The sequence below is a fragment of the Hylaeus volcanicus genome, chromosome 4 (assembly GCF_026283585.1).
Source record: "Hylaeus volcanicus isolate JK05 chromosome 4, UHH_iyHylVolc1.0_haploid, whole genome shotgun sequence".
NCBI classification, from domain to species: domain Eukaryota; kingdom Metazoa; phylum Arthropoda; class Insecta; order Hymenoptera; family Colletidae; genus Hylaeus; species Hylaeus volcanicus.
In genome coordinates, this window is record NC_071979.1 from 9,481,787 (window position 1) to 9,507,721 (window position 25,935).

Consider the following 25,935-nt stretch of genomic DNA (forward strand, 5'->3'; position numbering starts at 1 on the left):
GGAAGGAAGGACGGAAGCAGGGTGGCATACGCGAAGAAGGAAGGAAGGAAGCGGTGTACTCCCTGGATAATAATGATCTCAGAATCGACGGATGACGTACGACGGGGTCCCCGAGGGGGCCAGCAGCGGTTGATCCATTGTTACGCTATCTCTCCTATTCTGCCTCGCGTTTAATGCATAATCTATTACGGGCTTTTAACAATGCGAACCACCTCGCCGAGGCGAGCACTCGCCTCTTCATCCGAGGGTGCCACAGCGAATCGATCTTCCCCTTGGACTGCGCCCTCATATTTCACGAATGTTTTGACGTTTGCTACGTAAGCATCCGTCGAAGGGTGAATCGGTCACCGAGAGAAGGCGTCTTTGCTCCGAAGGGTCGCCAAGGGTGATACGTACGCGTCGCAGACGCGATTGGACGCTCCGATTCTGGACGAAAGTGGCCTGACCAAACCCGGGGAAATCAGCAGCGACGATGCAAACGTGGTCCCCGTGTTACTGATTTCAGGGTGAAAGGAATAGGTGCGGATTAGCGAGAGCGGCTAAGCAAACTGGATTAAATGAACTTCGAAGTCTGCCATCTTTCGTTTGGGTTTGTTGACATCTAATACGATATGTTTAACCCTACAATGCGCACTGATTCGTAAATTTTCAAATGCAAGATACGCAGTAGAGTGTATATGCATCAACCATTCATAAAGTTCATCAATGGCGCCAAGTGCGAAACAGTCTAGCCATCACAAAATCATTCAAGATTTTTGTCTTTTTCTCTTTGGCTCTTACTTCAGCAGCGTTTTAATGGTAGGAAAAGAACAGTTCGATGCAAAGGAATAATTTAGCCATTAAACAGGCTGCTCAGAGATCGTCCATCGATCCAGTCGCGCAGGAAGTGGTCTTTTACACATGATCCCGTCATTGAATATATATATAGAGAAGTGCATTGGCCTTGGAGCTCTGCCAATAGATTAATAGCCGCAGAGTGATGCTCGAGATTTCGTGGGTATATATCGCATTACGGGAAATGACGCGCCAGAATCTTCGAATGACTTCGCGAGGGAGAGCTGGATGAAACGAGCAATGCGAGGAAGCGAGACAGGGGGAGAGGAAGGAGTATAAAAGCAAACGGTGAAGATAGCAGAGGAGGGATCCCAACGAGATCGTATAATCACTCTTTCCTCTTTTTCTACGACGATCCTCCCTTTCTTTCGTCTTTTCTCTTCGACTCCGAACTCTTATCCCCTTTGGATCCCTCGACTTTCGTCGTTCAACAATTTTAAGACAACGATCGATCCCTTTCTCTGGAGAAATTCTATTTCGAACGCAATAATTACAGAGAAATTACCGATAGCCACGGTTTCCATCGAAACGGAAAGAGTAATCAAACGTAACTTCGCCTCGATCGGACAAGAATCTACAAATAATATGGAATCACCTACAGATTTTCAATTTCATCTTAATAACTCTGAGATGCTTACGAAAGATTCTTTCTCAAGTTTCCCTTATCTTCGTTCCGTCTGCAACATTGCATTCGACGAACATCCGCGTTGTTTAACATCCGGATCGATCCACGCCAATTTGTCCACTCGCCGTACGCAGGCGAGCAGAGTCCGAGGAAGAGTCGTGACGTCGATTATCCCGACAAGCAAATGATCAATTACTGTCGGAGCGACAACGACCAGCAATCAGTGTCGAATTATGACGACATCGCGGCGATTAGTCGCTCTTTTCCCGGCACGGACACTTCCCCGCTGTTTTCTCCGAGGGTCTCTTTCCTCTTCCTCTGGCTGGCGTCTCGCCTGTTGCGTGCAGGCGACTTCGATCGCCGCGGGGAAATCGTCTTGGGCCAATTCGTAAGCAGCCTCGTCGATAAGTAGCAGCTAAGTTATGCTGTTATCTCGACGAATCTTTTAACTACGCGATGTAACTGGGTCGTTTCCGACGGACACCCACCCATCGGCCTCGTCCGCAATTTCAGCCTGGTTATCGCGGCTGGCGTTTTACAAGGAAATTCTTGACCCCGTTTTCGGACGTCTCCAGGATGGACGCGTGTCTGCCAGTTTGCTTTGTTCCCTTTCATCGATCGTCCGATGAACGCTGACGATCCGGAAGATTTAATTGCTGAGGGGCGATTAGGGCTGGGTTCTCGATTGCTGGGGAAAGTCTGCATGGTCGATGGAATTCTTGGATCGAGTGTATCGTTGGAAGGTGCTGGGATTCGTTTTGGAAGGGATGATTAGGGTTTTGATAGGATTTTGGCTACTTTCATCCCTCAAATCCAAAGAAAATGCAGTTACCATGGCTGAAGCGAAAACGCCATGGCCAGGAATGAGCGGTTTGCTTGGTTCCCGCATAGTCGTATCAATCTCGATCCATGTATCCGTGAGGATCGACAGGGCTGCTCGGATTATCGCGGCTCCTCGTCATTAGAGAGCCGTGGAGGTCACACCTGGCGCCTCTAGCTACGGGCCTGGGTTAGGCTAATGGCGCGGCAGATGCGGATCATCGTTCGTTCTTCCCGAATCTTCATAAATATCCGATCGATATATAAATGTGTCTACGCCTTGCCCGGGGAACTGGCTAGCTCCTCTTCCTCGAGATCCTATTCCTGATCGGACTCCCACTCGATTGCCCTCCAGCTCTCGATCGATTCTCCCGATCGACGAAATAACCGGGGCCACAATTTCGTCCGATGTACCGATTAGAAGCGGGCTGGATCTCCAGTCGAGAAAATACATTGCTCCTTTTTTACCTGAAGGAATATTAACAACATCGGAAGTGTAGTCTCGTTCCAGGTGCGTTTATTTTCAAGAAACATACTTTGCAAATGCAACTTCATCAACGATAAGGACACCTGACCGTCGATCGCGGACCAGTCGAGGGGGTTGAAATTTTTGGACGGTGCAGCATCCACGAATTCTTTTCCAGATTGCAAGCAAAAATATCTTCGTTGGCATTCGACGCACGTAGAGTGCGGAATTTGAAAATTGAAACGCATTACGGACCCAAGTAATACGCGTGCAATGTCTGGGAAGCTAGGATACAATGAAATTCTTCATTAGAGATTCAAATTCACGCTGTGTCTTACAATTTAATTTCTATTCACTGGTATCCATGAAGACACAGGCTCTAAACACAGTTGCATCAACATCGAGACTTCATGGTCACCTAGCGCGCTGCCTAATACGCAACCCAAGCCAGCGTGCAGCTCGATCCAATTGTCTTCCTCGACCGTTGAATATACCAGCTCGGAAGCTGATCCACTGAAACTAATCGAGCGTCTCCATTCGATCGTTCTCCAGCCTCGGTCCAGGTTCCAGCGCCACGCGCGTCGACCCGGAAACTCGAAATCCCAATTATAAACGTAATAACCGCGCGTGTATTTTTCTCAGGGGGTCGATTCCCGAGGTAACGCGCGGACACGTTAACTGGAGGGTGATCGATGAGCAGATTACTGGTCGTTCTGCGGATACGGGGAACGAACGTTTCGAGAGAAACGACATTATGCCAGAGGGAGGAAGACAGGAAGAGATAACGAGCCGCAGAAAGGGGAAAAAAATCCTTTCTCGTAGCAGGTCGCGGCGTACACGGCGAGCTGCAGCTCGCGCGTACCGAGAGGAATTTCACCTACAACCTTTCCACGCGGAGGCTGCGCGCCAAGGTTTGGAGAGGACCTTGTTATTAATCACGACGCTGCCATCTCCCAGAGCAACGTTCGCTCGTTAGTCAGGGGGTTGGCGGGGATAAGAGACCTGGGGAGGGGGCCCCGGGGGTGGCCATCTCTTAATTACTTCCGCGCCAATTAACACCGCCTCGAATAAAAAAGGGGCTACTCGACCGCCAATGGGAGAGCCCGCTTCTGAAAAAGCCAGTTGCCTCGGATGCGCTCGCTTTCGATTTAATATAGTGGCGTGTGTATGTGTGTGTGGAGGCGCGTGTATAGAGGAGTAGCCGACCATTTCTGAGGAATCGATGATCATCGGTGACGTTGCTTCCTCGTCGTCGCGGCTCCTCGCGGTTAAGTAATAGCCGATTAAAGCGGTTCCACGCTTCGAGACGAAGTTCCAAGACGATGCAGGGACCTGCTGGTGGATCCATCATCGTATCTAGACTACAGAAGAGGCTGATGAAGTAGCTGAAGAGATCACATCTCGTCGCATCTTTCTTTCAAAAGGTTTTTAAAATATGATGGGTTTTGAGATTGGATCAATGAAACGAGTATCCATCTTCGTCTACCTGGAGTCTATGAGCAATATATCGTTAACACGAGGATCGCCATCGTGGAACATAAAATCATCAACTGAGTAGCGAGTATCGACGAGCTCGGTCAAACGGAATCTACTCTGGGATAGGAATCGCGAGTCACCCCTTCGCGGCGAACGAAGAAAGGCCAGTTGATTGACTTCCCATGGGACTCCGCTTTCGGAAGAACACAGCTGATCCCTTCTGGCTATCCGGATCCGTTCCCTCAGCCTGTTTCCCTCTCTCTCGCACTCTCGGATCCCTTTGGAATCCACCAAACTCCATCCGAACGTGACTGGTTTACTTCGTCGCCGTCTGCGCGAAGTACTCGAGTAAATCACGTGGAGACGAAAAGCTTGTATCTACCAGCGATCTCGCTCGCCTCGTCCTCTTCGTGGACGTCCCAGATTAACAGCGAGCCGCCCTTCTCATATTTTTTCCGGTATCTTCTCGCGCATGATGCATGGCCTGGGCCTTCGCTGGTCGCTATCGCGAGGGTCGAACTCCTTGGACGCGGACCAAGTTCAATCATGTCGCAGATAAGAGCAATTAGAATAGTAGGTTCGCAGCGCAAACCCATTTCCAAGAATGTACACTTGAGGAAGGTAGCAAATGATTGCAGTCGAACGGTGTCAGGGATGGGAACGGAGGAGTGACGGGTCGCAGTTCGCCCAATCAGGAAGAATCAGTGGCCGCGCAAAGAGGGGTGCGCTTACGGTCGGCGTAATAAAGGTTACTCGCGTCGCGAGTAGCAGAACCGTCGAGGCTGAAACAAAACGTGGGCGCGTGTCGACGACGACGGGCAGCGAGGGTTGGGTTCAGGATATGGCGATATCGCAGGATATGGCGGTGGCGCGTGGGTTCAAAGGGGACGGGTCCGCAGGAGACCGACGACCGGCGCGGAGCAAGTAGAGGGTGAATTGAGTGTAGAAAGGGGTGGGGTGGCGGCTAGGTAGTCCGCTGGCCAAAGGAGGGAGGAGAAGTGGAGTGAGAGGGTGGCAGGGGAAGTTGACGGAGGGGGTGAGGTTGGCGATTGGCATTTAATTAGCGGCCGGATGACCGCCGCCGCCTCCGGATCAATACGCCGCCCCCGGGGGCCAGTGTGCAGGAGGCAGCAATCCCCTTTCGACCCTCTCCGTCCTCTTTCTCCTCTTCTAACCTCTTCTCCACCGTCCTCTCCTCCGCTATGGCTCTCGCCACCCCCTTCCTCGGAACCGAGCAGACCGAACAGAACCGAACTCGTTTGCTCCGCGTCGGGGAAACCCTTTTCCATCCCCCGGGTGCCGCGTCGTCTCCACAGGCTGGACCCACGCCGAAGGATGGGACGAACTGCCTCTGCTTCTCAAGAGACTACACCTAGACGCAAAAATTACTTTTATTCATTTTTTCTGGAAAAATGAAACACGAATCTTATTTAAGACCAAAAAATTAATTTTTTCCAGTAGGTACCCCGTGGAATTTCTTGTACTCCCGGCGAAGTGTGAATCGATGGTCGCGGTCAGCTTTTGCTCTCGTTCGCGCGAGGAGTTAATCACGGTAAACAGACTTCATTGTTCCATAACGCGCAGTTAAAAAGAGCGTCCGCTGAACAACGGTGCTCGTGCCAAATCAGTGTTTACGCTTAAAATTATGGCCACTCGAGTAACAGCCTTTGGAAGTATCGTCGCCGGTCTCGAGGGTTCTCAATTCCTTCTCTGCTCATTCTCATCGATTTTGCTTCCCTGATTCAACAGGGGGAAGTATCGCTACGGGTCAAAATTTGTTCTCCACTCTCACCCCAAATTTGTTTACATTCTGTCGATATTTCATGCAATTTGGTACGATGACTTTTATACGTTCCACGCCACTAAATTTAAAAAATAAATTAGAGCCACGAAAGTTCCACGCGATCCAAACAAATACAAGAAAATTTCAGCGTCAACGGTGCCGTAGCTTTTTTCCCGACGCTTCGGCGTGGAAAGAAATCTAAAAAAGAGAAACAAAGAGCGCGAAACGAGGATAAATTGATATACCTGTCGGTTATCGCCGTAATAATTTACATTGACAGCGCTATCTATATGTAAATGCGCGATCGTCCTCTCGCGGCTGGCAATCGATATCCGATCGATCAAGAATTATTTACATTGTCCGTCGTCTCGGCGTAAGCGGGGGAATTTAAATACGTTTCAACGGATTAACGTCGTCCTAACGCGCGTTAATGGACGTCGGATCGCTCGACGAGGCCGCCAGCCTTTTATTTATGTCACGATTATTCAAGTTAAGCGTTTCACGCCGCGCCGCGGCCAAGCGATTTATGCGCCGGTTGACCTGGATGCGTTTCTGCGTTTCGAAGTTTCACGCTTACAAGCGGGGCGATCGTATCGATCAATCGCGTCGCGACGACGTGATCGAGCAGGATCATCGGGACAATACGGCATCTAAGTCGGAACTTTCAAATGCAGTGATCAACTTTCCATGACTGACATCGCCAATCTGGGTTAGTTCGAGTCGGTGAAATTTATTGGAAAATTCGATGGTGTACTGGGACAGGTTCAACGTTGGAGAGAAGGAGGAGAATTCTAGGTTATCGTGATTCCAATTTTTAGATGTACCAAATAAGTCCTCAAGTTCAGGACGATGGATGATATCGGTCATAGCGACCATTCTGAGTTGCTCAAGTCCATGCAGAGTCTCGAAGAAGACTGAAGAGGCCTGAATCGTCAACATTTATTTGCATGAAATAACTTTTATTTCAAGTATATCACCTCGGTGTAACGAGGATGTTTCTTATTATCGATGATGGAATTTGGAGAAAAGGGTGACGGAGCACCCCTGGGCCGGATGCTCCCCTTGGCAGCAGTCGAGCCGTTTCTGCAGGAGTGTATAAAATACGGGACTTGTTAACAATGTTCGCACCTACGGGTACGTGCGCTGGGGCCTTGCATACGTGTACCTGGTCACCCATAAACGCGCTGCACCGCGGCGAGGGGCCCTTTCGGCGACGACGACCTTCGCCCCGAGATCCAACGGAGATATTTTATTCCCGGGGGATTTTTACGAGCCGATATATCACGTATCGACTCGGTCGGGGTTGGCGTTACACTCGTTCGGGCCCAGGCCGAAAAGGGCCTGGGCGCGACTCTCCTCGCCCTCCTGACCCCTCCGTTCGGGGCGCGGACTCGCGAACGGAGGTGCTGATCGATCTTCCCTCGCGATGTACTCGCTGCTATTGCGATAAATTACAAGCCTCGACGATTGAGTTCCAGGTGTGTAAGAACCTCGTGATAATCACGTCTTCGATCTAACGTGTGTTTTAATATTCCATGGAACAAGCTCGTTGAGGTGCCATGCACCTCTGCGTTGGCTGGTAATATGGTTGGGAATGCTTGTACCATACAGATGCAATATTATTATTATCTCTATGCAATTATCATCAACAAGGTTTTAGCATTCGTTTCGATCGAAACATTACACATTTTACTTCCCTTTTATTTTTGTCACTGTTGTGTACTCGTGAAAAATTTCACCTGGCAAAGATGTCCACCCCCCCCCCCCCAAAATGCCAAAAATGACACAAAAAGCTGATGAACATCGCCAATATCCTAGAAGAGTCTCGAAGAGGTCTTGCACGCGGTCGTGACAGCGAGTTATGCCAGTCGATCCGCGGCCAATGAAGTATACGCAGCCACGTCTATTACGCATAGACGTACACGTGTTTATTATTCGTTTAGCGCGGCACACGTGCACGCAGCGCGCGTCGGGCCCTTGCGCGTTTATGTGCGTGCAATACGCGCGAAAGACAAGACCGCGGGACGTTCATAACTCATCGGAGGGGACCGAGAACGGCCGACGCGGCGAACACGAGCCGCGGAACTTATTGGCCCCGTCGCATCCTTAATATCCTTTTGAAATTCCGATTTATTTGAGAAACCTCGACTCTCTCTCTGGAGCGCCGACTCTCCTGAGAACGACCGTGTCCCAGGATACTCACGCTTGCGATCTTGTCTCCTGGTAACCATGCGACATCAATTTCAAATGCTTTAAATGAATCGTAGGGTTTCGACATTGTTCACCGATAACGTTGATCCTGTGTTTGCATAGATTTCTAAAGTTTCATTTTTACTGGAACCTCTTTTATCCTCCCAGCCCTTGAAATGGGAGAATTAATTGATCGAGGCTCTAGATTACATTTTCAGATATTTCTTTACACAGTGCCGCGCAAGATACGACGATCGCCGCGCGATATGTATCGACGACCTTTCGATTCGTTCAAGTCCTTGCTCCGCCCGCGAGAATTCCGCGGACGCGGGCCGTCCGTTGGAATTCCATAATTGCAGTCGGTTATTATTTATTCGCCACCGCTGACACGCGCGTTCCTTTCGATCCAGGACCTTTCTACTCGCGAGAATTCCGATAGTCCGGGATCGATGTCCGTCGATCGTTCACGTTTGTGCTTGATCGTTCACTCGTCGAGCGGTGTGATGCGTGTCGTTATCATTTTTATTTCGTTGACGATCCAATTCCTCGCATTGTTGATCTGCTGGTTGAATTGTTTATCCTGAAAAAATTGCACTAAAGATCTTATTACAAGTTCGTAGCCATTAGCTCGCTATTACTCGCGACGAAGGATTGTTCGTCACGAATAATACCGATTACCAGGTCTCACCACGCGAAGTTTGCTGCAACTGGAGACCCAGAGATAGAAGGAATCAAAGTAATTGTTATTAATGTTTAATCGAATGTATGTATCATACATCAGTATGCAATGTAGCATGCTTAAAGTTAACATGTAAGAACATAACCCAGAAGCTTCGTTGTATTACTTCTATTTGGATCGAAGAAAATATTCAACTCAAGACGTCGATATAAGACTAACGATATTCGCATAACCAATAACCATCAATTACGCTGTCCAAGGTTCGATCTATGTTCTAGTTATCGTGTCCTCGATTTATAAGATTGAAATTACAAGTATGATGTAAGGTGCGATAATAACAGTAACAATGGTTATAGATGTATCTATTCAATATCGTACGCTATAATATAATAAAGCGTGAAGTTCCCTGTTCTCGAGCGTTAACAATTTAGTAACGCTTGAAATCATGGCACATATTACTGTTGTAATGTAATTGTAATGTACACGTAATTGTATACATGGTATAATTTACAAGTGATAAAATTCTATTCATTCTACGTACTAGGCACCTGACCTCTACATGTCTATTCTCGAAAAGTACTTAATTCGATCGCCTATCGTTTTCGATATTTTCTCCGAGGCCAAGTCGTTGCGTCGAGTCGTCCTTCGCGAGATTCGCTGGCGCCTAATCATCCTGGATGGGCGTAACCGATCGAACAGGAGGAAGGTTCCAAGTCACGACCCGTTCGCGGGGCAAAAGGCACGTTTACTAGGAAAGGTTGTCCCGTGTCAAGAAGCTATCAGCAGCCATCGAGAGTCTCGACGACTCGGCTTGAGTGCTACTTGCTAAAATTGGCGAAACGCGAGCTACCATCGCGCGAACTTCCTCGGTGCGATGGTAATTATAATAACGAAGAGACGCAGAAATGATGAATAGTAAACGAAGAACAGTGGGTCACGCCCCGAAACCTTGACTGCAACTAACCAAAGGTTACTTTGCGCTTCCAAATCACGATCGATCAGAGTCCATCGTTCGAAGGTATTAAGGAGGAAGGGAATTTCCGACACTTTTCGATGTAAAAGCCCATTCCCCCAGGGCTGTTACAGGTAGAGTGTCACGTGTCGCGTGTAACGGCAGTGTTTCCCGTCGGAGGAACGGCTTCCATCGGCCATTACGCTATTACGGTTCATTTTCGTCGAAGGATCGCGGGTAGACGCAAGGTGTGGCCGTCAGGATGAAAAGTCAAGTCGGGCCGAGACAATAGCGATCGATCCACGGGGGACGGCGACTCAATCGGAAATTGCCGATCAATAAGGACGATAGATGAAAACTCGCTCTATTAAAACGTCTAGTCATTTTTTTGGCCGCCTTCGCCGACCAAGATGGGCGCGAGATCCCGTCGATCCTTGCCGCGGGCAGCTGCTCGACTATCCCCCCTCCATCACGCCTGGAAAGATTTCTTACGATATCGCCTTACGATTATTATTATTGCTATTATTATTATGGACTTCCTTTGCCAAATCGTGCTAGTAGCTTGGGTGTCTTCGAGGTGGAGCTTGATGTGTAGCATCGAAGCTGTTAACGCAGTCGATTTCGCTGAAGAAATCTTTTGACTTTATACTTTTCTATGGTAGAGTGCAAAATTTATGGGTATTAACATTTCTGTTTCTCGAAAAATACACCACTTTGCGCTGAACGCGAAAGTTCAGTTGCAACCGTGCAGAAGACCGTCGTCGCGGATCGTAAGTCTCAATTATTTAGGAAAATTGTTAACAGCCGCAAACCTGGGGGATCCCGAACCCGTGGGAAATGGTCCTCTCCAACCGGTGAGTAGAAAATTACTCGATCCCTCTTCTTTTTCATTTTTGTTTCCGCGTTCGCCGTTTACGCGCGCGCCGACAGGTAGCAAAAAGCCGGACGGAGGGTGCTTTTTAAATCTCATTATTACAGCTGGTGGGAAATGCGAAAAATAACCGAGGGTTATGTCCGGCCTGGAGCGGGGTTGGGGGAACGGGGTAGGAGGACTTAATCCTACGGGTTTAGCTATAAAACGACGATCGCTCCCGGAGTCCCGCTCGGCCACGCGCCGAGGATTTCTTTTTTAATGCGATAAGGAGAACAATGCCGCGATATTTCGCGTCCTCGGCACGGACACGCCTCCCCCAGGATTTAATAACTCGTCCTGGTTCAACCATTCGTTGAGCGCGAATGGAGCTGCCGGATATTGGGGCGCGATTTTAATTGAGAAATCGCACGCCAAGGGGATAGAACTCGGGCATTTAAATTTCTTCGCGAGGATTCAAATTGTCCTAACGCGTTCTTAACTCTTTGTTGTCCTATATCGAGTGAGACTTGACTGGACTTGAATAGTTAAAGTTAAACGATTAGTATTACCAAATATTTGTTTGAAGCAGTCAAGACGAAGGAAATATCTTTGCTATGAAATTCTTCCTTTAAGGATATTTCAAGAGGCAAGATTTCAAACAGGAAAACACGAGTGGTGTCTGTATGTGCATGTACACATCCTTTAGCGATTTTCCTGGGCGACTTGTTCCCGAAGAATCCCTCGCATGTTCTGCCCTCGAAGCGTCGGGACGTTTCACGCTACATGGATCAGGAGCGGCAATCGGGGTGATATTATTTCATCGGTCGGAAATAGAGAGAAGGGTCCGGCCAGACCGAAAGTTAGCATAGGCCGTGACTTAGTGCTCCTGAGGGTGCCGTCTGTCAACCCACGGGGCCGGCGAACCTTTCTTATTTTGCGATATTTTGTCGTCGCCACCGCGATATTTATCGTCCACGCAGGACTCCGTCCCTCTCCTTTCCACTACAACTCGACATCCTGTTTCTTTAGACGAAATAATCTTTGCCCCACGTTTTCCAAGAGGGGACTAATCGGCCCTGGTGTGAATTTTTCACTTTCACTGAAACGACGACGCAGCAGGACTCGCCCGCGCCTAATTTGCATCGCTGTGAATTGCACTGGAAGAAAATTGTTGCGAAGATTGTTATTTTTTAGCACGTTTCATTTTGGGAGAGCTTGTTTATCCATTTATTTTATTTTATTGTATTTATAAAACGTTTTTACCGCAGAAAGAAAAATCTCGAGCAGAATCGTTCATCCTCCGGATTTCGCAGAGGGGTTCGAAGGATCCTGAAGAATTATTTATTCCTCGAATTTTTTGGCAAGCTTCGGCCACGAAATACGTGGCTCTTCCGCAGCCGTTCGTCCAGTTAATTCCGGTACATTTGAACGCGTCTCGGGAAAACGGGCACATATATCACGCAAATTGCCATTGTGGCCGCGACAATATGCTAACCGTAGCCAGGCTGTTAGCATTTCATTATTCCACCACACATAAAAACGTATCGGGATGAAGAACGGCTCTTTTTTCCTATTATGTTCCGCCGCGTTTCCCTGACGCGGACACGCGTCCCTGTGGTTTCCCGATCGACGGGGGTGCAGATTGCTTCCTTCTGGTGTTGCAACATCCAGCATTGCGTGTAACGAGTCAACAAATGTCCTCGATCTGGAATTGAAAGTATCTTTTCAGTGTCAGCTTGTTACTACGTGAATGTGATCTTGCAACATCCCCTAGAGCCTCGAAGGTGAACTTTCATAGAAGAGGAAAAGCAGAGATGGCAGCGACCAAGTAAAATCGATACATTTTTCTTAGAACTATACTTGTGACACGATCACCAAAGTGTTAAATATATATAACTGCGTTTCGGCTGAACTTAAACCTTGGGGAATAATGATAAATTTGTTGTGAATTCTCTGGATCTGAACGTGGACGTATAAACGTCACCCATACTTCATGGACTCGATTCGAATTCGGTCTTCGGGGGTCCTAACTTGACTCGTTCGGGCGAGTTAGCGCGGAGCGCGAGCTAAATAGTAACGGGACGAGGGATCCGATCAGCAAAACGCAGAGACCAGCTTAAACCCTCGAACTCATTAATGGGGGCTGCAACAGTCGACGCGAGCCGCTCGGCCGGCTTTATACTTGAGGTTTAATTCGCGCTGGTCAAATTAATTTGCAAACGATGAACAAGTCGCAGCCGGTGCGCTGTTAGCGTTGCATTTCGAACGGGAATGGTCGAGGTAGCGGAGAGGGGAGTAGGGATTAGCGGCGTTCATTAAACACGAATGCAGTACATCCGCTAGCCAGATTTGGCCGCGGTATATCGCATCGACATCATCGTCGCCGAGTGCTGTCGAGTTTTCGTACTTTCGTGCCTCCAACTGCTATCTCTATATATCTCTATTTCTGCATGTGTCTGTGTGTGCGTAATCAATCTCGAAATTGACTACAGTTGCGACTATGGGATACCGAATTTTAGGCGGATCAGCCTCGCGTGCGCTTACGTTGAAAACATCCTGGGGACAACTCGACGAATCTTTCTGTAACCAAATATTGTTTAACTTTTAATTTCAAGAAGTGTAACGTGGTGCGGATAATAAATACAAATTTTTCGATTTTTTTTTTCACTCAGGGGCTGTAGCTACGATTATAGCTACAGTACGGGTTTAGCAACCCCGAGGTACCCGAGCTATGGGTGACTATTGGCATCCCTAATGGGGATAATATGACCACAACTATAAACTTTTCAAGTAGATTCAATCCTTATTGAAAGTAACGATTCCAGTTCCTCATGAGTCTACCCAAAAGCACGGTTGAGATAGTTGCTATTCGATTGGCAAAAGCGTTGGATCGAGAGGCGAGGGTGGTAGAGATCGGAGTGTATCGACTCTGTGAGAGGTCATCGAGTCGGTTTCGAGTCAGATTTCGAGGCACAAGGAATGCCTGATGAAATTTCAAGTGCGAAACATCGAAACGTAGCTCTTTTTATTTTGAGTTTCCAGGGTGAATTCGTTCGGTGCAACGAACAAACTATATACATTTTTTGTTGACAGATTCTCCCAGCCGTACGCGTTTCGGAATGTAATTCGATTCCTCCCGTTATCGAATTACAATCATCGTCTGAATTTCCTGTTTGGGTGATATGTTTAACAATACGCGGGCGCATTGTACGTACCAGTACCGCGGATACGGTCGCAATTATAATGAGGATCATCATCGCCGGTGTTATCGACTGCAAATATACGTTCGGGCAATTCGTGTAATCCACATTCGTGCAATTAATTATGGTTCTCCGATACGTTGTAACATCCATCAATGCTTTCTCGATATCCTCGTGTTTCGTTTGGATTCAACCACTGTGCTTCGATCCTAATGTTCGATCTCATTGTCGAGAACTCCTACGATACGCTCGATATCTAAAGATTCCATTTCGGAGTCGACTTTGACAGGGTTACTTCCTCTAAGATTAAATCGTCTTGCAAAGCAAGTTGGATAGTTCTTCTCCTTTCGAAAAACCAAAACCCCTCGACGTTTGAGGGTGGCGATCGATCACGATCGACGACAGGCGAGAATCGACGGTCGATAGGGGTCTTTTGAAAGTGGCGGCTGCAGTCGATGTTCCTGGACAAAAAAGCCGGCTGCTACGGGCGCTAATTTCGGGGCGCGTGCCGCGAGGCTTTTTCAGCGACGCGATACAATGAAAAGCGCGTGTAACGCCACGCGTCTAGAAAGTCGAGAGTGTTCGCACCTTGGGCCTCGTTAATTGCGTGTACTCCAACTGAATCTCCTGTTAACACTGTTGCATCGTTTTTATCCCTTTTACGAGAGGCGTTCCACTCTCTTATCTTGGCATCTTCATTAATGAATTTCCAGGCTTTGACATGTAGGGCAAGAAACGCGTTAAGGCGCGAGGGAAATTAATTGTTCGTGTTTGGAATGAAATGAAGTGTTGTATCGTGTTTTGCATTTCTTGTGTAAATCAAGCAATTGTGTTGGCTATAACATGAATTATCGAAAAGGTGTGGAGGTGTAGCTTAATGAAACTATGATAAAGCTTGCACCCCTTATCCTTCCATGGGGAAAGGTAGCGTGAAACTTTCCACACCAGAAGCAAAGACGCTCCTGCGCGAATGTGCCCTGTGAGCAAAAGGGGGTGGCAAGCGTCGCCGTTATAGCGTTATAGCGTTTCAGCGGCGTGTGGCGATAATATAAAGACAAATGAAGCGAGGCGCGAGCTGCGTCGGTCGGCCATGTGTCTTTATACAGACAGCGTCCCATGCCACCGTGGAAGCGTACTCGCAGGAAATTTTCTGTCGCAGGAAAACCCCGCCGCGCAGAACGTCCCGACTGACAAAATTTCACAGCCAGCGAATTTTATTAGCCACGCAGCGGGTTATTTATTCGAAACAGCGACAGATTATATGGCGATATTAGCGGTTCCTAAGGTCGGGAGGGTGGCTCGCATAAAACAAAGTCCCTAGCACGACTTTTATATCTTTCACCCGTGACTCTTTGGAGAATTAATTGAATTCGAATATCCTGATATGCATTCAAACCGCGTAATGAAATTTCTGAATGTAGGTACCAATAGACCCATGTATTGCAACTGTCCTGTCCCACAAATGGCTCCTGAATCCTTAAATTAAAACTTCCCCTATCCTCGCGTGATAATATGTGAAACTTTCGATTATTCATCATCCGATCACGCTCCGTTTGACCAAGGCCTTTCGACTCGAAGAGCCTATAGAACAAGTCGACACAAGGCACCTTCGATTCGAACTTCTGTCGCTTCCTCGTGGTGTCACGTAGGCAAACGACGCTTCCAACACATGGCTGCTCTTTTTCCACGAGGACACGGCGGTTGTTCCTCCTTCCTTTGCATACCCTTCGCTTCTTTCGCGCACTGTCTTTCGCTATCTCGGTGTACAGGAGGCAATAACATTTTTACGAGCCACGAAACATTTATTGCCGGCTCTCTGCCGGCGCGCGGCGTTTTATCATCGCCGTTCCTCTGCTTAATACTACCCGCTTAAGGACGCTGCTCGCAGCTTCTGTATATTCCTCGCGGTTGTATATCTTCCGATTAGACCCGGGAACAACGACGACGACCCTGCCAGCGCGCCGACGAGTTCATCAATTCGCTGTTTTTGAAAACAACTCCCCACCGAATGATTAATCGGCTCGTCCTGCGAGCTAATGAAACACGTTTGCGTTTCTTTGTGCGGTTATTGGCTGTCTGTGCGGCGAACCGAGTGACTGGTTGCGTTTCTAATGGCTGTTTCTTCGAGGAAATAACGGCAGAGGTGGTCGAGCTGAGAATCGGCCGTGAAAATTCACACCGAGGCAATCGTATCTGTTCGACGAGCACGTGATAAATGTGACTCACTTTTCTTTCTTCTTTTCTTGCGATTTTTTAAGCTGTATACTTATGCAGGTCTAGAGTATGTATTTATTATTCGTTCGGGCTACTATTCCAGACTTTATTTCGTAAGACGAACCTCCACAGATTCGTTGAAAACCAAATTTAATTCGCGGTGCATACAAATAAAAAATTATCCCTCTGTTCGTCAAGTTGCTAACAAAACGGTAAATGCTCGCGAAACTTTCCTCGGCGAGTAGATTTTCCTGGAAGCTGGATGCGCCCTCGGCAGAGATTTCCAGGTCGTCTCGCGAAGCCATGATGAAAATGACGTCGGACGGTACAAGGGCGTCCGTTTAATAAGGATCGGAAGTTCCCCTTAGTGCGGATCCGTGTTTGTTAACGGGGAACTTTCGAACGCGTGAAAGATGGAAGAGGAGGAATTAATACTTTTTTTTCCCCTTGTTTCGGTCGCAACGAAGCACCGAGAGCCAAGGATACCTGTAGGTAACCGGGAACGGGGCGCAAAATAAACTTTTCCGCCGCGTACATAAAGTAATACCCGATCCAGGAGGTTGGTTGCTTCCTTTCAGCCGCGGGGGTCGGATTGGATGGTGGCTCCCAAGGGGTTAATTTCGTGCCGAAGGGCGGAAAATATTCACCGTTCCTTAAAATCCGACGAGCGGCCTCGTCTCTTACGAGCTTCCTCTGGGGTGGCGTTATGCCAAACGGTCACTCAAAATACCACACCCCCTTTTTTCCGACTCGCCCGTGGCAACGATCCTTTAATCCGCGCCAAACTGTCCGGGGATATTTCCTCCAGGCTGAAAAGTCGACGAATAAAACTCACTCTCAAGACGTTTCACCTTTTCAGTCTTAACGAACGACCACTGTTTTTCAACGTTTATCCAAGTCTCTCGCGTAACGAACTTCGATGATTGCTCGATCGTCTTTGACCTGATCTGTGATAAATGGAGTGGCGTCTAACAATGCCTAAGAAATAGAAAAGAATGTAAAATATGTCTGACCATTCTTTTACCAAGCGCAAACATTAATTTTAGCGACCAATTACTTTTCGTGCTGATCATTACTTTGTTTGCGTTACAGTCCATCAGGTGCACCATCACCGGATGCTCCTGCGATTCTTTCACGCCGGGGAAACGACACATCCGGTACTGCGACAAGTGTCACCATGGTTGGGTGCCCCACGGTGAGTACCTCAAGTTTTCCATCATTTATTTAATCGATACAATGAAACGAAGACTACAATCTTCGATATTTCCGAGTAATCCTTCTTTGAATTAGACGTACAACGATCTACAAGTGCTTGTAGTAAGTAATACAAAAGTATACAAATCTAAGACCGTGAAATTTACTCGTGAATTTCCAAACTTAAGAATACACCCCCAATTTAAGGATTCATCTTGGAGACGACCGAAATAGGTTGTCGAAGATTTTCCAGCGGTTGGGGGTTCAGGGTCGCGTGCACACGGTAAAACGCGAATTTTCCAACTGTCAGCATACTTCATCCGAGCGGCCCTCGGGGACGAAATTCAATTTTCCGACGATGACCAGTGGCCGTCCCTTCGCGGCCACCGCTTCACCCTTCTCTGTGGCGGCGCACGCGATCCGTTCCTAGCATAACGCCTATGTATGCATACGTATCGGCCGATATATATATAGAGAGAGAGAGAGAAGGGCGAGCTTTATGCCCTCGTAAGTTTCAGGATGTATAGAAGAAGCGATTGGTCCGTGTTCGTCGCTGTCCGCTACACTTGGAGCACAATATTCGCGAATATACAGGGTGGAGCAGCTGGAATCTTGACCACTTATCCTCCCTGAAATGTTCCACACCAAATTGACCCTCGATGAGCCAGAAAACAAGTGCTACTCACTTGTATCGAATGAAAGTATCCTACGATTCTCATGCAAGTCTGTAGCTTGTAAATCTGTGTGAGATCGTTTATAATAGAAAACTTATTTAGAAACATCAAGTATCGTAGATCGTGGTCGTGGAGATGAGCCATGTAACTCAAAACCTAACGGGACACCCTGTACGTTACTGGTACGAAACACCCTCTTGGAGATCTGGATGTACGTTGGTGTGTATCGCGCTTAAAATTCCGGCTGCTTGACCCGCGATAGATTGGACGTGCCGCGGCGCGGAATACATATCAATTCTAGTCCCACGGGGACGCAGTTGCATTTTCCTCCGAGGTAGCCTCTTCTTCTTACCCTCCCCGTGTTCCAGAAAAGAAAGACAGGTCGCGAGAGAGCAGCTTCTCTGCCTCTTGTTTCGAAAACAAAGAAAGTAAAAAGACGTCATTATTTCCAAAGGAATATGAAGCATTCTTTCTGCCTTCTTGAGCATTCTTTTTAGTTTAAACAAATTTTCGCCTTTTTAACCCTCGAAGAAGTCATTATTCCTTGGTTGCTTGCACGTTTATCGATTAATTAATAAATAATACCAACTCCAAACAGACGAATCTTCTCGTTTACTAGAACAGTGGCGCTTATTCTCCTCGTTCGTCGTTCTAATCATCCCAATGGCCCGCTTTCGATGCGACGCCGACGTCGAGGCAGATCGTCCCTGTGCCATTCATCAAAATCGCTGGTACAAAAGACTATCGCGGCAATCGGCCGGGAATCTCGAAAACGCCAACGGAGTCATTTCCCTTTCGACATGGCCCATCGGATGTCTGAAATTAGAAATCCCGAATGGTCGAGGATTCGTCGCTGCTCCTTTTGTTCGCAACACGGACCGGTTCCGTTTCGTACGGCAAAAAACCATCGACGTCCTCGATCCTCCAGCGATCAGGACAATTTGTCGTTTCGGGACGAAACAATCGCAACGAAAGGAGATATCGGTTCCTCCGACAAGCTAACCCGAGACAGAAAGATCGCTCGGAGTATCGGAGCATACACGGTGCACGATTCAATCCTCGTCCTCGGCGCAAATCGTGATTCCTTCGAGCGACGTCGCTGATAAAACTATCGTTGGCGAGGAGGATGCTGGGTGTGCATTAGAAACTGAGAAGTTGAATCGTGCTTACGAGTTAGGTTGGACTAGTGTTTATGTTCATCAACTAGTGTTCATTTTCGAGAAATTGCATCGTTTGAAAATATTCATCCGCTTTAAATTTGTACTCCATACGTTTTCTGTTAAAAGGGAATTAGAAGTGCATGGGTAAAATTGACTGGCTTGGTAGTTGTAGCCCTAAAGAGGAGCAGGTATGTAGACGAGTGAGATTGTCGACGTTCATCGTGAACTGGTAAATTAAGGAGTTCGGTTGTCGTTCGTGGAAGGACGAGGTCCTCGAGGGGTCCTCGAGGAGCGCTCGTTTCGCTGTCCCGAAGGTGACAGGCCCCTGACGCGCGAGCAAGTCGTGAGCTCGTAAGGAATCACGGTCAGAGTGTACACTCTGACAAAGGCCTTTTTAAATTGTAATGAGCTGCCAAAGAATGAATTATGTGCCGTCCAAGTGCCATCGAGTCCTCGGCCCGAAACCCCATCGTATAAAACTCCGTGTGTATGCGTATACATATATCTGGCATCCCCGTGCCGCGAGCAGCCACCCCACGTCATGAATATATTTACATTGATCGTCCGTCTCGGCATTTTTCATTTGCCCCGTCGTTGTGTCAGCTCGAACCCTCTCCTCTATCCACCCCCCCTCCCCCCTCCCCCGATACTTTATTTATATCGATGGGACGTGTCTGTCTTCTCGAGAGGGCCGCTTCAATACAGTTTTCATCGGACACCCGTGCGCCAACGAACCCCGTTGACCGCTAATGATCCTTTCGCCCTTCGTTCGAGTCTACCGCGGAAGTCCCTCGAGCATCCTGATACCATTCCGTTATGGTTAAAGTTTCATTCGGGTTCGACGCGTCGAATCGTCTTGCGAAAGCAACGATGGATGTCTGTCTTCGCGTCTAGAGGAAAGTTTGGAGAGAATCGAAGCGCAATGCATTGTACTCGAAATTTTCGACCCTTCTCTCCCACTAAAATTCATTGAAAATTAGAGAAGAGGTCCACAAACATCATAAATCTGATCTGAGGAATCAGGAAGAGAAAGATTGCGATGGAGGACGTATCGATGCACGCGATGGATCGATAAGGGTTCGTGGACGCGCCCAATGGCCGGACAGACGGTGAAAAACAGTTAATTGGTGGCGGTGGATCGCGAATGAACGACGCAGATGACTGGTTTCCAGGCACGTAAAGTATTGGAAGGCGAACTTCGTGAAATTTTCCCTGGCCGGCTACGGCGAAATTGCTCGGCTCTCTGTATTACCAGGAAGAGCAACGGAATTCAAAGTATGCGTATCCGCTCGTCTAAGGTTAAACGGGAGCAGAAAGAAATTCTGCCGTGCGCCCCGACGGTTAATCGTCCCGCTTCGGCTCCAACTATTTATTAGATGCACGTACGTTCCGACTGAATTTTACTCTTTCAGCGCGTGCCTCGCGTGCTGGGCGCAAAGGATGCGTCCGAGGGGCGCTTTTCCCGTGGCGAGGCTGCGTTTACAACGCAACAATCGTTTTCTTGGGACAAAATGACCTTAAAGATGAGACCACAAGCTCAGTCATCATCCGCTACAATACAATCCACGTTACCTTCCCTGTTATTTCTTATAAGTGACTGCTTCACGGTCTTTACGTCCACTCCTCCAAAAGAGATATACTGCCTTTGCCAGAAAGGGTCCGTTATTAAAACGACATTACCAAAATTCAGACACGTCGATCAAAGGTGCTCTTGCCTTGGGTACGGAAAGGAAAGCAGCTAGTCGTCCCGAGCGGTGACAGGGTTGAAACGCAACATCTGCGTTTCCATCTGCAGCGTCGATTCGACAGCAGCTGGAAGACAGAGGAAGGGCGGCCGCGGGCTAGCCGAAGGAAGACGCCACGGCGAACTCTGGCCCATGCGAAAGGGATTTACGCGTCTCGGGCGCGTGCGCGATAAATCATCGGAATAGGCGTCGCCGGGAGTGACACGGCTGTGCTGGTTAATAAATGCACCGGCAAACCGTGAATTACATCGGATCAGGGGTTGCTCTCACCCCCTGTCGCGCCCTTTGTTTCGCCCCGCGGTCTCGCACGCTAATATCGAGACGTCGAATCTTCGTCTCGCGCGTTTACACGAGAAACCAGAATAAATTTACCTGTAATTGCCGGCCGAGAGGGACACAAATCGTTTTTTGGAGAATCACCGGGCTTGTGTGATTTGTGCACCGGAAACGATTACTGGCAATTCGGTGCTTTCGGCTGCGATAGTTTCTAGGGAAATCATTATGGAAATCAGACAAAGACGAACGAGGTAGATCATACTTTTGGAATATTTAAATATTTGGATTGTCGTTGCGAAAAATATAATGTTTACTGACGCGTGTTCTAGATGGAGATTTAAGGGTGGATTCTACTCTGTTGGCTCAGAAAGTAACCGTTTTTTTTAAGTATCAAGACCAAACTTTCGATACTCTCAATTCTTCGAAAATTCCCACGGATCCCATCCGATTCTCGCTCGTAACGATTTCAATTTTGTACCATCCATCCGCCATCTCCGTTTTCGAGCGAAAGGAAGTCCCTCCTATAATCACCTTTCTCCCTATTGTCTCCCAGAGAAACAATGGCTCGGCCAGATGGCCAACGAAAGTACAAGTCACCGACGACAACGTTCCGTGAAAGTTTCCCGGGGGTGCATTACGCCCCATTAAGGCCTGGGGACGACGTCGCGGCTTTTAAGGTCTAAAACGCGCCTCTATTTGTTCTAATATGAAACCAATGTTAATGACGATATATCATTTCCCTTCCCGATTCACCAGCTCGGAGAACGTCACCATGAATCACAGCAGAGATGCTAATGTACCAATTTATCTTGGCTCAGCTTTATTAAGACTTAGTTTTTCTCCGCGCGAAGGAACGCAGCTTTCACGCCACCTTCCTCTCTCTCTCTCTCCTACGCTTTCCATTCTTCTCTCCCTCGATTTTGATTCGTGGGCACACGTACACGAGCGCGTACAAAGGAAGATCGATATCGAGAGGTCGAAGGAACACCTATGGGCATCCACGGACAGGGTCTGACAAATTCCAGCGACGGAATACACGCTCGTAAATCACCGTCCGGTTTGCTGCTCGCGCGAAGACGTCCCTTCTCGATCTCTTTGAGTCTCCTGGCCCAGTCGATTATTTCTTCTTTCGGTCGCTTTGTCTTCTGGGTGCGGGGACTGGACCTTGATGACTCGAGTTCGGTGGCAACGCTAGTTATCGACTGTGGTGTTTCTGTAGATAGCAGGACGTTCTTGAAACTAAAAGACCTCTCGCCAATCCTAACATGGAATTGGAAATATCTGGTATGTACCAAAAATCGACTCTTCCCAACTACCTTGATAGGCTTTAGGCTCACTTTAAACGTCAATCGGAAGAGCTTTGATCACAACGCTCCGCGACGAATCTCTTCGCCATAAAGACGCAAAATACCGATGGGGTAACTCCTACCCTTCGATACAGAGGGATGAAACCGTTCCTAGCGACAGAAACCTATTCGACAGCTAATCGTTTCCTCTGCTCGCGATCGGAGTGGATACACTTGTCGAGGGAGGGAAGGGATCGCACCTCGCGGTCGAAAATAGCTGGCGTGGCTACCATATGGTCGCGGCACGGGCCAGAATGTCGCTCGATAAATCTGGCCAACATAGAAGATTTGTCACGCGGTCGAAAATAGACGTGAAATAAGTAGAGAGGTTTGATGCGACCGAAGCTCGAGCTCGAGCGAGGAAGAGAGACGGGCAGAGAGTGTCGATGGAAAGGGATGACGCGGTTGGTGGGCCTCGACGTCTCCGCGTAAACACGAAGGCGCCGCGGCGCTTTACGACGCCCCGGGACCGCGGGCCGTGTTTAACTTATCCGAGACTTTCTGGCACAAACCATTTTCACTGCCGGCTTCGAGCGACGACACGCGCGTCGACCCGTGGCAATCCCCCTCCGCGCACCAACCGAGCGCCGCGACGCCTTCCGTAAACCGTCAGCCAGCCCGAGGAAAGGCTACGTCGCGACGCTTTGGATCTTCGAACGACTTCCATACGGACAACGTGTTCTTGGCGATTTTTCAACTTTGATCGCTATGAAACGTTGAACGGTTTTGGAAATGGGGGAAACTAGCCCTAGCGTGAACGTTTTAGGATCTTCAGCCTCTCTTCTTACCTTAATTAAATTCAGCATTTTCGAACATTTCGATCACAAACTCTAGAGATTTTTTATTTCTTCCATCACTCGTGTTCGCTTCGGAAGTAATTCGACGTTATCGCCAGAGTAAATAAGTTGGCATCCGTATTCTGACGCGCTAATAGATTCCCCTAGGAGGGTGAATCTCGGAGCGAGTGCCCTCCCTAGCGACACAGTTCATCATAACAGAATGGAACGGGGTTGAACGACTGCCGCGAAGGCCGTGGCGAATCTGGAGATAAAGGGAGAAACTGAGCAGATAAGAGGGCCAGACGATCCTTGGAACGTCAGAGGTGGTAATAGAACCTCTTCCTTCTTCAAGATTGGATGATCGAGGGATAGGTCCTTGATGTATGATGAGATCGTTGACTGCATGGACCATTTTTAATAGATAACATTCAAAGCAATCTAACTATTAGTCAGAATTCAATGTCTGGGATAATTACATGGATTGAGTTTGAATTTGTATACAGTTCTAGCTGCAACTGCAATATTGCATTCGATCTTGGACATATTTCTCTCTCTCTCTCTCTCTCTCCTTTGGGATGGACGATCGAAGGGTGGATACGCTCCTCTGTCTATCCTTTTGGCGAGCACCGGAGACGAGAGACAAATCACTCTTGGGTCGCGCGAATAGATCGAGCCATGGAGAATCCACATTAATCTGTATCAAGCTTGCCATCAATATTTAATCCTAATCCCGAGAATTGCCGCGTCGACCTTGAGATACCGTCGCAACTCGACGGGATTCGATGTCATAGTTCACAGTTGGGCCTCATATGATGAAATTGAACTGTTTATTATCGTTTATTAATCGAAATTCCTATCAAATAAATTAAATCTCAATCATCGTAACAACTTCTCTTCCAACCTTAAGCTTCGACTCACACTCTTGCTTGTCGATTTCAAGATCGCGTTACAACCTCCTCGGCCAAGGTCGTTCAATACTCAAGGCCACCGGTTCGTCGATATCCTCAAGGGCGACGTATAAATCTAACCCTTGATTCTCGCTCAGGATGAAAAATAAACAAAAAGAACGATCCTCCCTGTCGCGCGAACGTCCCAAAAGGAGAAGTAGAGACCGCGCCAAGTCCCTCCGATTAAAGAGTGCTGCGTAACGAGTGTTTCGTCCGATCGTTCGTGTAATTAATGGCGGGACAGTGCGCCTGGACAGGCCGCGCCGTGTAATAATCGGTAATTACTCACGGTAATTAAATAATGCGTTTATCGGTGCGATCGGCTGAATGGGTGGCCCGAGTCGCGCTGCCTCCAGACCCATGCTGTATTCCGCGGCTCACGACACGCCGACCCGATAAATCTCTTCCACTTTACTCCCGTCCCGCTTCCTCCGTCCTTCTCTGAAACCCAAGCGCCTTTGGTAACGTTTCGTTGAACCCCCGTGTGAAAGGATCGGTCTTCACGCGCAGACACCTCTGGGCCCCAAAGTTTCCTTCGATTGACAGCAAATGGTGAATTGTGACCCTGTGCTAGCTTCTGAACATATTCCAATCTCTTGCGCCAAGTCACGTGCAAGTGTAGCTTCTGAAACTTTTCGTTCTCTACGCTCCATTCACTAGGGAATGATAAGTCCGTAGCCTGATGGAACACCTAGCTTCGTCTCTTCAAATGGAGGGTGAAGAAAAAATCAAATTGGCATAAATCGATTTCCTTGTCTACTAGTCTCTAAACAATGATCTCCAATGCACTTCGAAACAATTCCTATCAACTTTTATTAATTCAATGCCAGAAAAGTAACGCCTAGTCCTAGTTCATCAGTGTCGTCAGGAAGATGGTGGCAACACCTTCACCCGTGTCTTGGCTGGTCTAGCGAAGCGCGAATTAGCCTGAGCGATATCGGGCCAAACAAATGACGCTATTCCTGCTGGAAACGCGGCACTTAATAACGCGGATAACCCCGCCGTCCGTTTCTCATCCGTAAAGACGTCCGGCTACGCCTCCCTGAGCATTTGTCAGCCACGGTCAGTTTTTGCGGACGTCGCTGTCCGTGATCGGATATTCCTCTTACGTGCGCCGCGCAAGAAAATTCGAGACCCCGTGAAATGTACCATAACATAATTGGAACCACCAAAAACACGTTGCTTATTTATGGAAAAAATGGAGCAGTGGGGATAGCGGATCTTGGAAAGAGGTATTTGGAACGTGGACGATGTTATGCTATGATTCCAGATTTTCTAGACAATATTTTCTATCACAATTGAAACAGATATTCAGATGATACACCCTGTATATGATCTCTAGCATCTGCCTCTGTTTTGTTTAACCACCGAAAGGTCGGTTCAGAGACCATCGCCTGTAGACTTCACACTTGCCGAAAGAATCTTCTTTGGTGGCGCCCAGTGAAAGGTGTTCGATGTCAAAGGGAGCAGTGGCAATCCTCCACGGAGGTTGAAGAGCCACAACCGCGGCCACGAGAGGGCAATCCGAAGTTCTCGAGATACGACAAAGCGTCAGGAGGCAGGCGTGGACGATTCCCGCGGCTTGCAGCCAGTAAAAAGGAGGAGGGCAGCGAGAGACGAGGTCGTGAGGTTCGTTTGACCGCAGAAGAGGAGTGGACGTTGTGCGGTCAGCGGGCTCTTCTTGAGATTAATGTGTCGCCTCCTATCACCGGTGATTGACAGT

General features: G+C 48.2%; 1 protein-coding gene across 1 annotated transcript in view; it reads left to right on the plus strand.

The window, feature by feature from the left end:
* The window catches only part of LOC128875161 (uncharacterized), a 216,135-nt gene that overhangs the window by 55,439 nt on the left and 134,761 nt on the right, over positions 1 to 25,935 (plus strand). Inside the window, exon 3 of the mRNA XM_054120535.1 lies at positions 17,184 to 17,286. Within this exon, the coding sequence (XP_053976510.1) occupies positions 17,184 to 17,286 (103 nt within the window). The remainder of the gene's footprint in view (positions 1 to 17,183; positions 17,287 to 25,935) is intronic.